Below are 13,338 nucleotides of genomic sequence, written 5' to 3' on the forward strand. Positions count from 1 at the left end.
AGAGAGGGAGAAAGAGGGAAGGAGGAAGGAAGGAAGGTATTGTTGTCCGCCGGCGGCCTGTGAAGCTGGCAGCAAAGTCGGACAGTGAGGAGGTTGGGGAAGAACATGGGCCAGTCCTGGAGTCTGCGGAAAGCTCAGACAAAGACTCTGCGTTGGAGGCAGAGATGGGGCCAGGGCCATCTGGGAGTTATGTGCGGCCTCCGGAGCCTCCACAGTCGGACATCAGCGAGGCAGAAGAACAGGGTGAGCCTGTTCCCAGTGCGCACATGTGCAGAGTTGCCAGAAGACAAGAACAGTTAAGATAAAAGGGACGACTTGGGAGTAGGGCTTGGAGATAATTGGCTCCTCCCATAAGACATAAAGGAGGAGCAAAGGCACATGAGCCTTTGCAGGAAGCAACTTTGTTCTGATTGGTTTAAATTCTGAAGCTCCGTTTTGACTCTGTGCTCCATGTGGCTTTGCCAATTCGATTTTTGGCAGTGGGTCAAGGGAGATAAAGGTGGGTGAGTAAGAGCCTTATCCCGAAGGACTGCGGCAGGCTTCTGTCGGACCCTTTACCAGTTCTTTGTGACTCATTATGAACTGTGAATGAACAATAATTCACAGCTGTTGAAATAACAGAGGGTTTTGGGGACTAATCGTGTGCTTTTTACTGTTTCAGGAAGCCTAGGTCAGGAAGGAAGGAAGGGGAAGGAAGGAGACGGAGAGAGAGAGGGAGGGAGAAAGAAGGAGAAGGAGAAGGAAGGAAGGAGGAATTGAGGGAAGGGAGGGAAGGAAAGAAGAAGAAAGAGTGAGGGAGGAAAGGGAAGGAAAAGAAAAGGGGAGGGGAGAGAAAGAGAAGAAAAGGAAGGGAAGAGAAAGGAAGGGGGTGCTATATTGTAGAGTAACTGCCCATCCAAATTTCAAAGTGCAGTTTTGGGGGCCTTCAAGAACCACAAACACACAAAAAGAAAACAGAGGAGCTGCCCAAGGCTGGGCAAAAATGCCTATTAGAGACTATTCACTTTCAAGACCCCACAAAGCTGCTTTAAACAGAGCCCTCCTGTGAATCCTAAGTAACACAAATTTAAAGCACACCCAGACTCCTGTTTTTACACCAACTGAGTCTCTTGAAGTCCAGCCTCCTGGGAGAAAGAAACCCTCCCCCCCCCCCACACACAGCCTTCACTTATACCTACCTAGGACCAGAAAACTGCTCTGGTTGCTTTCGGTTACAGCAAGAATAAGCCAGGATTCTGAACATGTCGGTGAAGGCGCTGCCATCGGGCGGCTTGGTGATGAAGACGCTCTGGCCACACAGGAAGACCACAAAGGAGACCCCGATGCAAACCGTGGGGATGATGTAGCCAATGGCAAAACTGAGATTCTGCTGGATGTATGCGATGCCTCCCAGGGAGAGGATGGCTCCCAAATTGATGCTCCAGTAAAACCAGTTAAAGAAACGCCGTGTGGCTTCCGGACCGCGATCCTTCACCTAAAGATTGTTTTCCCAGGGAGAAGAAAACTCTATGAGAAAAGTTTTTTCCAGCATTGCCCGGATATTTATTTATCCCAATCCTGCCTTTGAGGGGATTATCTGCATTAGCAGGCACCTCCCCTGACAATTTGCTCTCTTTGCTTGAAGCTGAGGGCCTAGGGTGTTTTTGTTTTTTTTTGAAGTACCAATCCCCCTTACCAGAGGGAGCCCCCTTGTGGAGTACTGTGAAGCTGTTACCATGGCAACTCCACTGTGCTGTACAGTAGAAGACATTTTAAGGCACAAGAGGCTCTATCTTAACAGAACATGAATCCAAAATCCACATTATCACGGTCAAAAGTACTGTGATTTGACACTATAGATATAATTCATTCCTTTTCATTTCAGTGCCCCAGGCATTCCAGAGTTATGCTGGAACACACACACACACACACAGAGGTGTTAGGGGTGTCTTACCCCCACAGTATTTTTTCCCAGAGAAAGTCATCTGTGTAAAAAGTTTGGTTGAAATTGCTCGAGGCATTCCAGAGTTATGCTGGAACACACACACACACACACTTTTATATAGATTAGATAGATAGATAAATAGATAGATAGATAGATAGATAGATAGATAGATAGATAGATACGTATATGTATATATAGGTATGACCCTCAAAGTGTGTGTAGAAAATGGATAGATAAGATAGAAATAGATATATAGATATATAGATATAGATACATGTAGAATATATATAGATATAGATATAATTATCTATTTAGGCAGATGCCTTGTCTGTCTCTCTCAAAGAAGCATTTTAATCACAGGAGATCCCACCTGCAGGGGGAACATTTTACAGGCGTCATTTTTATAATACCACAAAAAGAGACCAGAGATATTTCAGGAAGCAAACTTTGAAGGAGCAGGTGCAAATCTTTGCCTCTATAAAAAACAACCGAGACATGCAAAATAGAATTCCATTTTTAGTCCGTAGAGAGCAGAGTCTTTCAACCTTGGACCCTTTGAGGATGAGTTTGATTTCAACTCCCAGAATTCCCCAGCCAGCCAGCCATGGAAAGAGTGAGAAAGAAACTCAAGGAAACCTCTCTTTGATTCTATTCGGTATAAGGGGAGGCAGAGGAAAGTTTTAGCAGATTTTCAAGATTTTGTTCTTCTATCCTAGAAGAACAAAATAGCATTCTTGTAATCCAGTGTTTTTCAACCATGGTGGCTTAAAGACGTGTGGATGTCAACTCCCAGAATTCCCTAGACAGCTTTTCTGGCTGGGGAATTCTGGGAGCTGAAGTCCACATATCTTAATGTTGCCAAGTTAATAACATTGAAAAGCTCTCTCTAATCCACTCAATACAAGTAGTCCTCAAATTACAACCACAACTGAGCCCAAAATGTCTTGCAACGTGAGACATTTGTTAAGTGAATTTTGCCCTATTTTATGACCTTTCTTCGCAGTTGTTAAGTGAACCATTGCAGTTTTTAAATTAGTAACACAGTTGTTAGGCGAACCTGTCTTCCCCATAGACTTTGCCTGTCAGAAGGTCACAAAAGGGGATCGGGTGACACGAGACACTGCAACCATCATACACACGAGCCAGTTGCCAATTTTGAACTTGTGACCCACAGGGGTGCTGCAAGGGTCTTAACAGTCATTAAAGTCACTTTTTTTCAGTGCCGTTGTAACTGCGAATGGTCACTAAGTGAACTGTTGTAAGTTGAGGACTACCTGTATAGAGTAGTGGCCAAAATTTATTTATTTATTTATTTATTTATTTATTTATTTATTTATTTATTTATTTATTTATTTATTTATTTATTTATTTATTTTATTAAATTTTTATACCGCCCTTCTCCCGAAGGACTCAGGGCGGTGTACAGCCAAAGATAAAACACGAAATAGATACAAGTTAAAACATTTAAAACCTAGCAAATTACAAAAAGGCTGAATATTAAAATTTAGTTTTAAAATTTTAAAAATATTAATAAAACCCCAAATTAAAATTTGACACTATTATGCCAGTCCCGCTTGAATAAATAGGTGTGTTTTGAGCTCACGACGGAAGGTCCGAAGATCAGGCACTTGACGTAAGCCAGGGGGAAGTTCGTTCCAGAGCGTCGGTGCCCCCACAGAGAAGGCCCTGCTCCTGGGGGCCGCCAGCCGACACTGTTTGGCGGACGGCACCCTGAGGAGACCCTCTCTGTGAGAGCGTACGGGTCGGTGGGAGGCATAAGGTAACAGCAGGCGGTCTCGTAAGTACCCGGGTCCTAAGCCATGGAGCGCTTTAAAGGTGGTAACCAAAATCTTGAAGCGCACCCGGAAAACCACAGGAAGCCAGTGCAGGCTACGGAGTAGTGGTGTTACGTGGGAGCCACGAGCGGCTCCCATTACCACTCGCGCAGCCGCATTCTGGACTAACTGTAGCCTCCGGGTGCACCTCAAGGGCAGCCCCATGTAGAGAGCATTGCAGTAATCCAACCTAGATGTAACCAGAGCGTGAGTGACCGTGCATAAGGCATCCCGGTCAAGGAAGGGACGCAACTGGCGGACCAAGCGAACTTGGTAAAAAGCCCTCCTGGAGATGGCCGCCAGATGTTCATCAAAGGACAGCTGTCCATCCAGGAGGACGCCCAAAATGGTGGAAACCTTTTGGGAAAAGTGTATTTTTGAGGTTTGGTGGCTAATAACACCACTTTTTTTTTACTTTTTTTCAGTTTCAAGAAAGATAGAATAGCAGTGGGCTATTCCACTGCAGGGAAGAGCCCAGACCTTCACCCAATTGAAAATCTATGGAGCCAACTAAAGAAGCGCCCCAGCAATAAACCCAGTTAATAGAAGCCATCATTCACTCTTGGTTTCACATTAGAACAGCTGCAGAACTCAAAAGACTTGGTTCACTTGATGGCAAGACATTATAAGGCCATAATTCACGCTAAAGGCTACTCCTTTTGCAGATCAGGTGTTTATTTATTTGTACCCGGCTCTCATTGATCTTTATGAGTAACTCAAGGGGGTGAACTGTCTAGCACACTTCCTCTCCTCCTATTTTCCCCACAACAACTTGAGTAGTGAGTTGGGCTGAGAGAGGGGGGCTACTAGCTCAAAGTCAACCCACCTGGCTTTCATGCCTAATGAGGTACTAGAATGCTCAGTCTCCTAATGATGGGCCAAAATCACCCAGTCAGCTTTTGCGCCTAAGGCGGGACTAGAACTCCCAGTCTCCTGTTCACTGGCCCAAACTCATCCAGCTGGCTTTCATGCCCAACATGGGACCACAATTCCCAGTCTCCTGTTCATTAGCCCAAGGTACCTAGCTGGCTTCCATGCCTAAAATAGGACTAAAACTCCCAATCTTCTGGTGATTGGCCCAAAGTCACCCAGCTGGCTTTCATGCCTATGGCAGAACTAGAACTCACCATCTCCTGGTGGCTGGCCCGAAGTCAGTCAGCCAGCTTTCGTGCCTAAGATGGAACTAGAACTCACAGACTCCTGCTTTCTAACCTGGAATTTTAACCACTAGACCAAACTGTCCCTCTGAAGTACAGTAGTGGTTACAATACAGTTGGAACTACAGTAGTGGCCAAAATTTATTTATTTATTTATTTATTTATTTATTTATTTATTTATTTATTTATTTATTTATTTATTTATTTATTTATTTTATTAAATTTTATACCGCCTTCTCCCGAAGGACTCAGGGCGTGTACAGCCAAGATAAAACATGAAATATATACAAATTAAAATATTTAAAATCTAGCAAATTACAAAAAGGCTGATAATTAAAATTTAATTTTAAAATTTTAGAAATATTAATAAAACCCCAAATTAAAATTTAACACTATTATGCCAGTCCCGCTTGAATAAATAGGTGTGGTTTTAGCTCACGACGGAAGGTCTGAAGATCAGGCACTTGACGTAAGCCAGGGGGAAGTTCGTTCCAGAGCATCGGTGCCCCCACAGAGAAGGCCCTACTCCTGGGGGCCGCCAGCCGACACTGTTTGGCGGACGGCACCCTGAGGAGACCCTCTCTGTGAGAGCGTACGGGTCGGTGGGAGGCATAAGGTAACAGCAGGCAGTCTCGTAAGTACCCGGGTCCTAAGCCATGGAGCGCTTTAAAGGTGGTAACCAAAATCTTGAAGCGCACCCGGAAAACCACAGGAAGCCAGTGCAGGCTACGGAGTAGTGGTGTTACGTGGGAGCCACGAGCGGCTCCCGTTACCACTCGCGCAGCCGCATTCTGGACTAACTGTAGCCTCCGGGTGCACCTCAAGGGCAGCCCCATGTAGAGAGCATTGCAGTAATCCAACCTAGATGTAACCAGAGCATGAGTGACCGTGCATAAGGCATCCCGGTCAAGGAAGGGACACAACTGGCGGACCAAGCGAACTTGGTAAAAAGCCCTCCTGGAGACGGCCGCCAGATGTTCATCAAAGGACAGCTTCCATCCAGGAGGGCGCCCAAAATGGTGGAAACCTTTTGGGAAAAGTGTATTTTTGAGGTTTGGTGGCTAATAACACCACTTTTTTTTTACTTTTTTTCAGTTTCAAGAAAGATAGAATAGCAGTGGGCTATTCCACTGCAGGGAAGAGCCCAGACCTTCACCCAATTGAAAATCTATGGAGCCAACTAAAGAAGCGCCCCAGCAATAAACCCAGTTAATAGAAGCCATCATTCACTCTTGGTTTCACATTAGAACAGCTGCAGAACTCAAAAGACTTGGTTCACTTGATGGCAAGACATTATAAGGCCATAATTCACGCTAAAGGCTACTCCTTTTGCAGATCAGGTGTTTATTTATTTGTACCCGGCTCTCATTGATCTTTATGAGTAACTCAAGGGGGTGAACTGTCTAGCACACTTCCTCTCCTCCTATTTTCCCCACAACTTGAGTAGTGAGTTGGGCTGAGAGAGGGGGGCTACTAGCTCAAAGTCAACCCACCTGGCTTTCATGCCTAATGAGGTACTAGAATGCTCAGTCTCCTAATGATGGGCCAAAATCACCCAGTCAGCTTTTGCGCCTAAGGCGGGACTAGAACTCCCAGTCTCCTGTTCACTGGCCCAAACTCATCCAGCTGGCTTTCATGCCCAACATGGGACCACAATTCCCAGTCTCCTGTTCATTAGCCCAAGGTACCTAGCTGGCTTCCATGCCTAAAATAGGACTAAAACTCCCAATCTTCTGGTGATTGGCCCAAAGTCACCCAGCTGGCTTTCATGCCTATGGCAGAACTAGAACTCACCATCTCCTGGTGGCTGGCCCGAAGTCAGTCAGCCAGCTTTCGTGCCTAAGATGGAACTAGAACTCACAGACTCCTGCTTTCTAACCTGGAATTTTAACCACTAGACCAAACTGTCCCTCTGAAGTACAGTAGTGGTTACAATACAGTTGGAACTACTGTAGTGGCCAAAATTGTGGAAACCTTTTGGGAAAGTGTATTTTGAGGTTTGGTGGCTAATAACACCACTTTTTTTCTTTTTCAGTTTCAAGAAAGATAGAATAGCAGTGGGCTATTCCACTGCAGGGAATAGCCCAGACCTTCACCCAATTGAAAATCTATGGAGCCAACTAAAGAAGCGCCCCAGCAATAAACCCAGTTAATAGAAGCCATCATTCACTCTTGGTTTCACATTAGAACAGCTGCAGAACTCAAAAGACTTGGTTCACTTGATGGCAAGACATTATAAGGCCATAATTCACGCTAAAGGCTACTCCTTTTGCAGATCAGGTGTTTATTTATTTGTACCCGGCTCTCATTGATCTTTATGAGTAACTCAAGGGGGTGAACTGTCTAGCACACTTCCTCTCCTCCTATTTTCCCCACAACAACTTGAGTAGTGAGTTGGGCTGAGAGAGGGGGGCTACTAGCTCAAAGTCAACCCACCTGGCTTTCATGCCTAATGAGGTACTAGAATGCTCAGTCTCCTAATGATGGGCCAAAATCACCCAGTCAGCTTTCGCGCCTAAGGCGGGACTAGAACTCCCAGTCTCCTGTTCACTGGCCCAAACTCATCCAGCTGGCTTTCATGCCCAACATGGGACCACAATTCCCAGTCTCCTGTTCATTAGCCCAAGGTACCTAGCTGGCTTCCATGCCTAAAATAGGACTAAAACTCCCAATCTTCTGGTGATCGGCCCAAAGTCACCCAGCTGGTTTTCATGCCTATGGCAGAACTAGAACTCACCATCTCCTGGTGGCTGGCCCGAAGTCAGTCAGCCAGCTTTCGTGCCTAAGATGGAACTAGAACTCACAGACTCCTGCTTTCTAACCTGGAATTTTAACCACTAGACCAAACTGTCCCTCTGAAGTACAGTAGTGGTTACAATACAGTTGGAACTACAGTAGTGGCCAAAATTGTGGAAACCTTTTGGGGAAAGTGTATTTTTGAGGTTTGATGGCTAACACTACCACTGTCAGGCCTGGAAACCATATTAGACTTTAGGGTTCCAGACGCTGCCACATTTTTCCCCTGAGGGGAGGAAGGGGGGCTGAGGGGTATGGTAACATTCTTCAAGCGGTCAAGGTCGGATGGTGTTCACATCTGCAGGAAGAGTGGCAAGAAGATATTTGAATGAACTGGAAGAACGTGGGACCATGTGACCATCAAAGGGGTCAGGGGGGTGGGACTCTTGGGGTTTGTATAACTGGGAAAAGAATCCGGAAATTCAGTTTTGGAATTTCACTCATCGTGTGCCAGTTTCCTCATGCTAGTAAAGAACTCTGGAAAACAATGGCTTCTGAGTTTTTTTTATGCAGAAGAGGTTTTTCTGGAACCTTGACATTATTCCAAAACTGAATTTCCGGATTCTTTTCCCAGTTATACAAACCCCAAGAGTCCCACCCCCCTGATCCCTTTGATGGTCACATGGTCCCACGTTCTCCCAGTTCAATCGAGTATCTTCTCGCCACTCTTCCTGCAGATGTGAACACCATCCAAACTTGACCGCTTGAAGAATGTTACCATACCCCTCAGCCCCCCTTCCTCCCCTCAGGGGAAAAATGTGGCAGCGTCTGGAACCCTAAAGTCTAATATGGGAGGAGTTTCAAGATAATCCTATTCCACTGCTGGAATAGGCCTGGGAATAGCCCAGACCTTCACCCAATTGAAAAACTATAGCACCAACTAAAGAAACCTGTTAGTCAGAAGTGACCCAGCAATAAAATCCAGTTAATAGAAGCAATCCTTCAATCTTGGTTTCACATGATAACAGCTGCAGAACTCAAAGACTTGGTTTACTCCATGGGAAGATGTTGTAAGGCCATATTTCATGCTAAAGGTTATCCAACTAAGTATTAACTGAGAGGGGGATATTTTTTCTATGGTGATCATTTTTGTATGTCTCGTTTTTTCTACGTGTTTCACTTTTCTTCTTTATACTGTAACTGCTATTCTAATAGCGAATCCTCCATAAAAGTTATTGCGTTACATTCTTGATTAAATTATCTTTCCCCTGATATATAATTTTATGGTACTACTATAAAAAAAATGGTGTTATTAGCTAGTTTTAGACAATACACTTTTTCCAAAAGGTTTCCACAATTTGGGCCATTACTGTACCTTTACTAACACATCCAGCAGCCCGTAACTAGATAAGCAGGGATTGACACCAGACAAACAAACAAGCACACAGGAAGCACTACCCTAATCAAAGAATTACCTAGGAGAAACAACCACAGCCCAATTGGTGGATCTCCGTGTCTGGCTGAGGAATTCTGGGAGTTGAAGTCGACGTATCTTAATGCAGCCGAAGTCGAGAAACATTGAGAACAGAGAATAAGTCACTGTTTTTTGGGGACTGAATGCCCAGCAGCAGTTTAGGGATATATCTATCAACACGAGACACACCCTTGGCCCCAGAGCCCCATTTTTCATGACTCATTGGGGTTGCTTCTTTATGACACAGCTGCGAATGAAAAGCCACTACTGTATCTCTCTCTCTCTCTCTCTCTAAAAAAGGAAGAAAATAAAAAATTCAGAACATTCCTCCTGTGCCAGCTGAATCATCCCGAGACTTGTTTTGCTGTGTTTTGGTTCAATGATGCCATCCCGGCTAACATGAAGCCAACCTCCTTAACTAACAGGGCTTGTTTGTGGCCTCATTAAAAGGCCCAGTTTTGGTCTTGGAATCTGTGCCAACTCAGCTGAATGAAGATGGATGGATCGATGGAAGGAATGAAGGGAAGAGAAGGAAAATAGCAATAGCACTTAGACTTATATGCTTCTTCACAGTGCTTTACAGCTCTACACCGTTTACAGTGTCAGCATATTGCCCCCAACAATCTGGCTCATTTTACCCACCTCAGAAGGAAGGATGGAAGGCTGAGTCAACCTTGAGCTGATGAGAATCGAACTGCTGGCAGTTGGCAGAATTAGCCCGTAATATTGAAGTTTAACCACTGTGCACCATGGATGGATGGATGCATGGAAAGAAGGAAGGAAGGGAACAACAATAGCAACAGCACTTATATACCGCTTCACAGGGCTTTATAGCCCTCTCTAAGCGGTTTAGAGTCAGCCTTTTGCCCTCAACAATATGGGTCCTCATTTTACCCACCTCAGAAGGATGGAGGGCTGTGTCAACCTTGAGCCGGTGAGAATTGAACTGCCAAACTGCTGGCAGCCAGCAGTAGGCAGAAACAGCCTGTGGTACTGCATTCTGACCACTGTGCCATCATGGCTCTTAATGATTATTTTTCTGGTCTCTACTATGGTTATAAGTCGAGGACCACCTGTTGCCAGGGGCCAAGACAGACTCCCTGCTTTGAGTTCCTGGAGAAATATGCAACAAGCAAATATACAAAGATTCCCTTAACCATAATGAATTAAGAACCTCTCGTGCCCCCGGTGATATGTAGAAAGATTTTTGGCTTCTCATCCTTTGCCGTTTTTATGTTTCAGGTCGGTTTCACTTCCTTGCAGTGATGACAGCTGAACTATGAGAAGTCAGGGTTGTTTCTTTTTAATCTCACCATGTGTCAAAGAGAGGAACAGGAAATAAACTACTAATTAAAAGAGGAACTTGAAAACAGCTGGGAGAACAATGAAAAAAATCCTTATTTTCAGCATGTTGGGATGCAATCACTGCATTGCTCAAGTCTGCCTATTTGGAGCAGGGCATAAATGTGTTTTGCAGGTATAATTTAAAACAACATTGGGAAACTAAAAAGAGCCCTACATTCATTTCTGAGAGAATGATTAGCATAGAGGAGGAATTATATAGAAATTCAGTACAACACAGCATAGTAAGCAAAAGAGAGAAATTAACATACTGGGAAGTTTAAGAGGCCAATTTCTTTGTCTCAATAGAACACAAATAGAACAATGAAGGTGTATCTTGACAAACTTTGGCAGGAGGGTCCAATCTTGGCAACTTTAAGCCTTGTGGACTTCAACTTCCAGAATTCCCCAGCCAGTATGCTTTAAGAAGGGTGGACTTCAACTCCCACAATTTTACAGCTTGTATGCTGGCAGAGGTGGTATTCAGCTGGTTTGGACCGGTTCACCCGACCGGTAGCGGAACTAGTTGGTGGGCCCGCCCACCCGCCCCGGCTCTTTGCCATCCTATTTAGGCACATTTTTGAGGCCAGGTGCATGTGCAGAAGGCAGGCACGCCAGCAAAGTGCATGCACGGAAGGCCAGACGCATGCGTGGACGGGGCATGTGCAAGCAAAGCAAGAGAGCGTGCATGCTCACATTTGCAAACTGGTAGGGAAATACCCCCCCTCTATGCTGGCTGGGGAATTTTAGAGTTGAAGTCCACGGGTCTTAAAGTTTCCAAGGTTGGATATCCCTGGTTTACATCTTAAGTCAACAGAAGTTAGTTGATTGATAGGAAGCAGAAATTTGATTTCATCAGTGACTGACTGAATGCCATGAAGTTGATGTTGACTCTCAGTGTCCATATACATAAATGTTCTCTGGAAGGATGCCTTCAAGAATATCTTCCAATGGTGGCCCTATCATCACTGTAACTTGAGTCCATCCATCTCATCTTCTCCTTCCCTTTCCTTCCACCTTTTCTAGCAACTGAACCTTCTCCAGAGGTACTTCACATAACGTAGGACAATTTGAGCCTGATCATTCACGCTTTTGAGTGAGAACTCTAGGTTTATCTGTTTGATGACCCATTGCTTGTCTTGGTTGTCCATGGCCTTCTCAGCAATCTTCTCCAATCTTCCGAAGTTCAAATGGGTCAATCCTTTTTCCTCAAAGTCCAAGCTTCATTTCCGCAGAGACGGATCTTCCAGATGTTGTTGAATTACAAATCCAGAATTCCTTGCTATCAGCCAGCTGACAGGGAGGGTCATATCAATAACATCTGGAGGGTCAAACTGACAATAGCAAGTTGTTGTGTGCATTTTCTGGAATGAACCTTCCTCTTTTGGTATCACAAGTATAATTGGTCACAAGGCCACAATTGTGTGCATTTAGGTCAGAATGATTAGCATAGAGGAGGAATTATATAGAAATTTAGTACAACACAGCATAGTAAGCAAAAGAGAGAAATTAACATACTGGGAAGTTTAAGAGGCCAATTTCTTTGTCTCAATAGAACACAAATATTTTTTTATACTCAGCTGGCTGCCTCTAGAGAACAGTTTGGTACACATTTTTTCAGGAGGTCAGTCTCTACTTTTCCCAATCTGGTGCAGGCCAAATGACTGTGACTACAATTCCCATGATCCAAAATCACAGCTGTTTTAGCCACCTAGAAAGTTATACAGCTTAAACAAGCCATATGTAAAGATGTAATCATATCTCAAAAACATCAGAAATGGGGAAGAAGGATGAGTTTGCAAGAAACAGAAGCTAATATCTCCAAAAAGCAGAGCAAGCACATTCAAGGCACTTGAACACCCACTTATTAATGGGGACAATTTGGTCTACAGAGCAGCTGAAGATTCCAATTTTAAATCTGGCCTACTCAGAAACATTTATTAACCCTCCATTGTCCAACCCAAAGGCAAGAGAACTGGAAGAAGCAGGATCTGTTAAAGGAGATCTCACTTATAGACACCGTTAAAGGACAGAAGAATTGAGAAGAACCTACCAAACATTTATCTCAGTTTTCCTGTGTGTTCTTCTAAAGCAAACGGTAGACTGGGCCAGGTCATTAGTTTATGGAGATAATGTACTTACATCACACACAAACTCAAATCAAGCAAGCTTGGGAACAAAGCCATCTCACTGTTCTTAAGAAAGACATCCATTCAAACCACATTTCAAAGGTAGCTTTTCTTCTGGTGTTACTTAGCTCATTCATGGCCCTTAATTCTTGAATTTTCCCCTTTCTTGGGCCTTTCCTTTTGAAGGTATCTCCTGATATGAAGAGCCTTTCATCAAACCAACTATAAGAATCTTCCACCACACACCCAAATTTGGTGGTGGAGAATCAAAGAGGAGGAGATAGTTGATAGAAAGAACCATCATGAGAATTAAGTATTGGAAGCTAATCTCAAAATCTACAAAGCCACTGATGATGGGAGGAAAACCAAGAAAAACTGCATGCTCTGAGCGTCACATGCAACACACCCACAAAACTAGGATGTAACAAGAATGAGTTGATATGGTGGATCTCACCATTGAAATCAATCACTGCTCAGCATTGAAGGCCAAAAAGCTGCTAACCATCATTTGAGGCCACTGCTGCATTAGCTGAGCATTGTCCACCCCAACCTTGTTTGAACTGACCATTGTGGCCAAACCTATGAGTTAATTGGTCCCACCAGGTTGGAGAAGGTTGGTCTTTGCTATAAACCACCATTTTACAGATGCTTCTGCAGCCTTGCCTGGAAATGGGGAAGATGATCATAGATATCTAGAGTAGGAAGATGCTATTGATTAGCTTCCCATCCCCCCCCCCAATTA

General features: G+C 44.3%; 1 protein-coding gene across 1 annotated transcript in view; it reads right to left on the minus strand.

The window, feature by feature from the left end:
* SLC15A4 (solute carrier family 15 member 4) overlaps positions 1 to 13,338 on the minus strand; it is a 32,365-nt gene that overhangs the window by 17,436 nt on the left and 1,591 nt on the right. Inside the window, exon 2 of the mRNA XM_058158321.1 lies at positions 1,179 to 1,474. Within this exon, the coding sequence (XP_058014304.1) occupies positions 1,179 to 1,474 (296 nt within the window). The remainder of the gene's footprint in view (positions 1 to 1,178; positions 1,475 to 13,338) is intronic.

This window comes from Ahaetulla prasina, chromosome 15, assembly GCF_028640845.1.
Source record: "Ahaetulla prasina isolate Xishuangbanna chromosome 15, ASM2864084v1, whole genome shotgun sequence".
Lineage (NCBI taxonomy): Eukaryota > Metazoa > Chordata > Lepidosauria > Squamata > Colubridae > Ahaetulla > Ahaetulla prasina.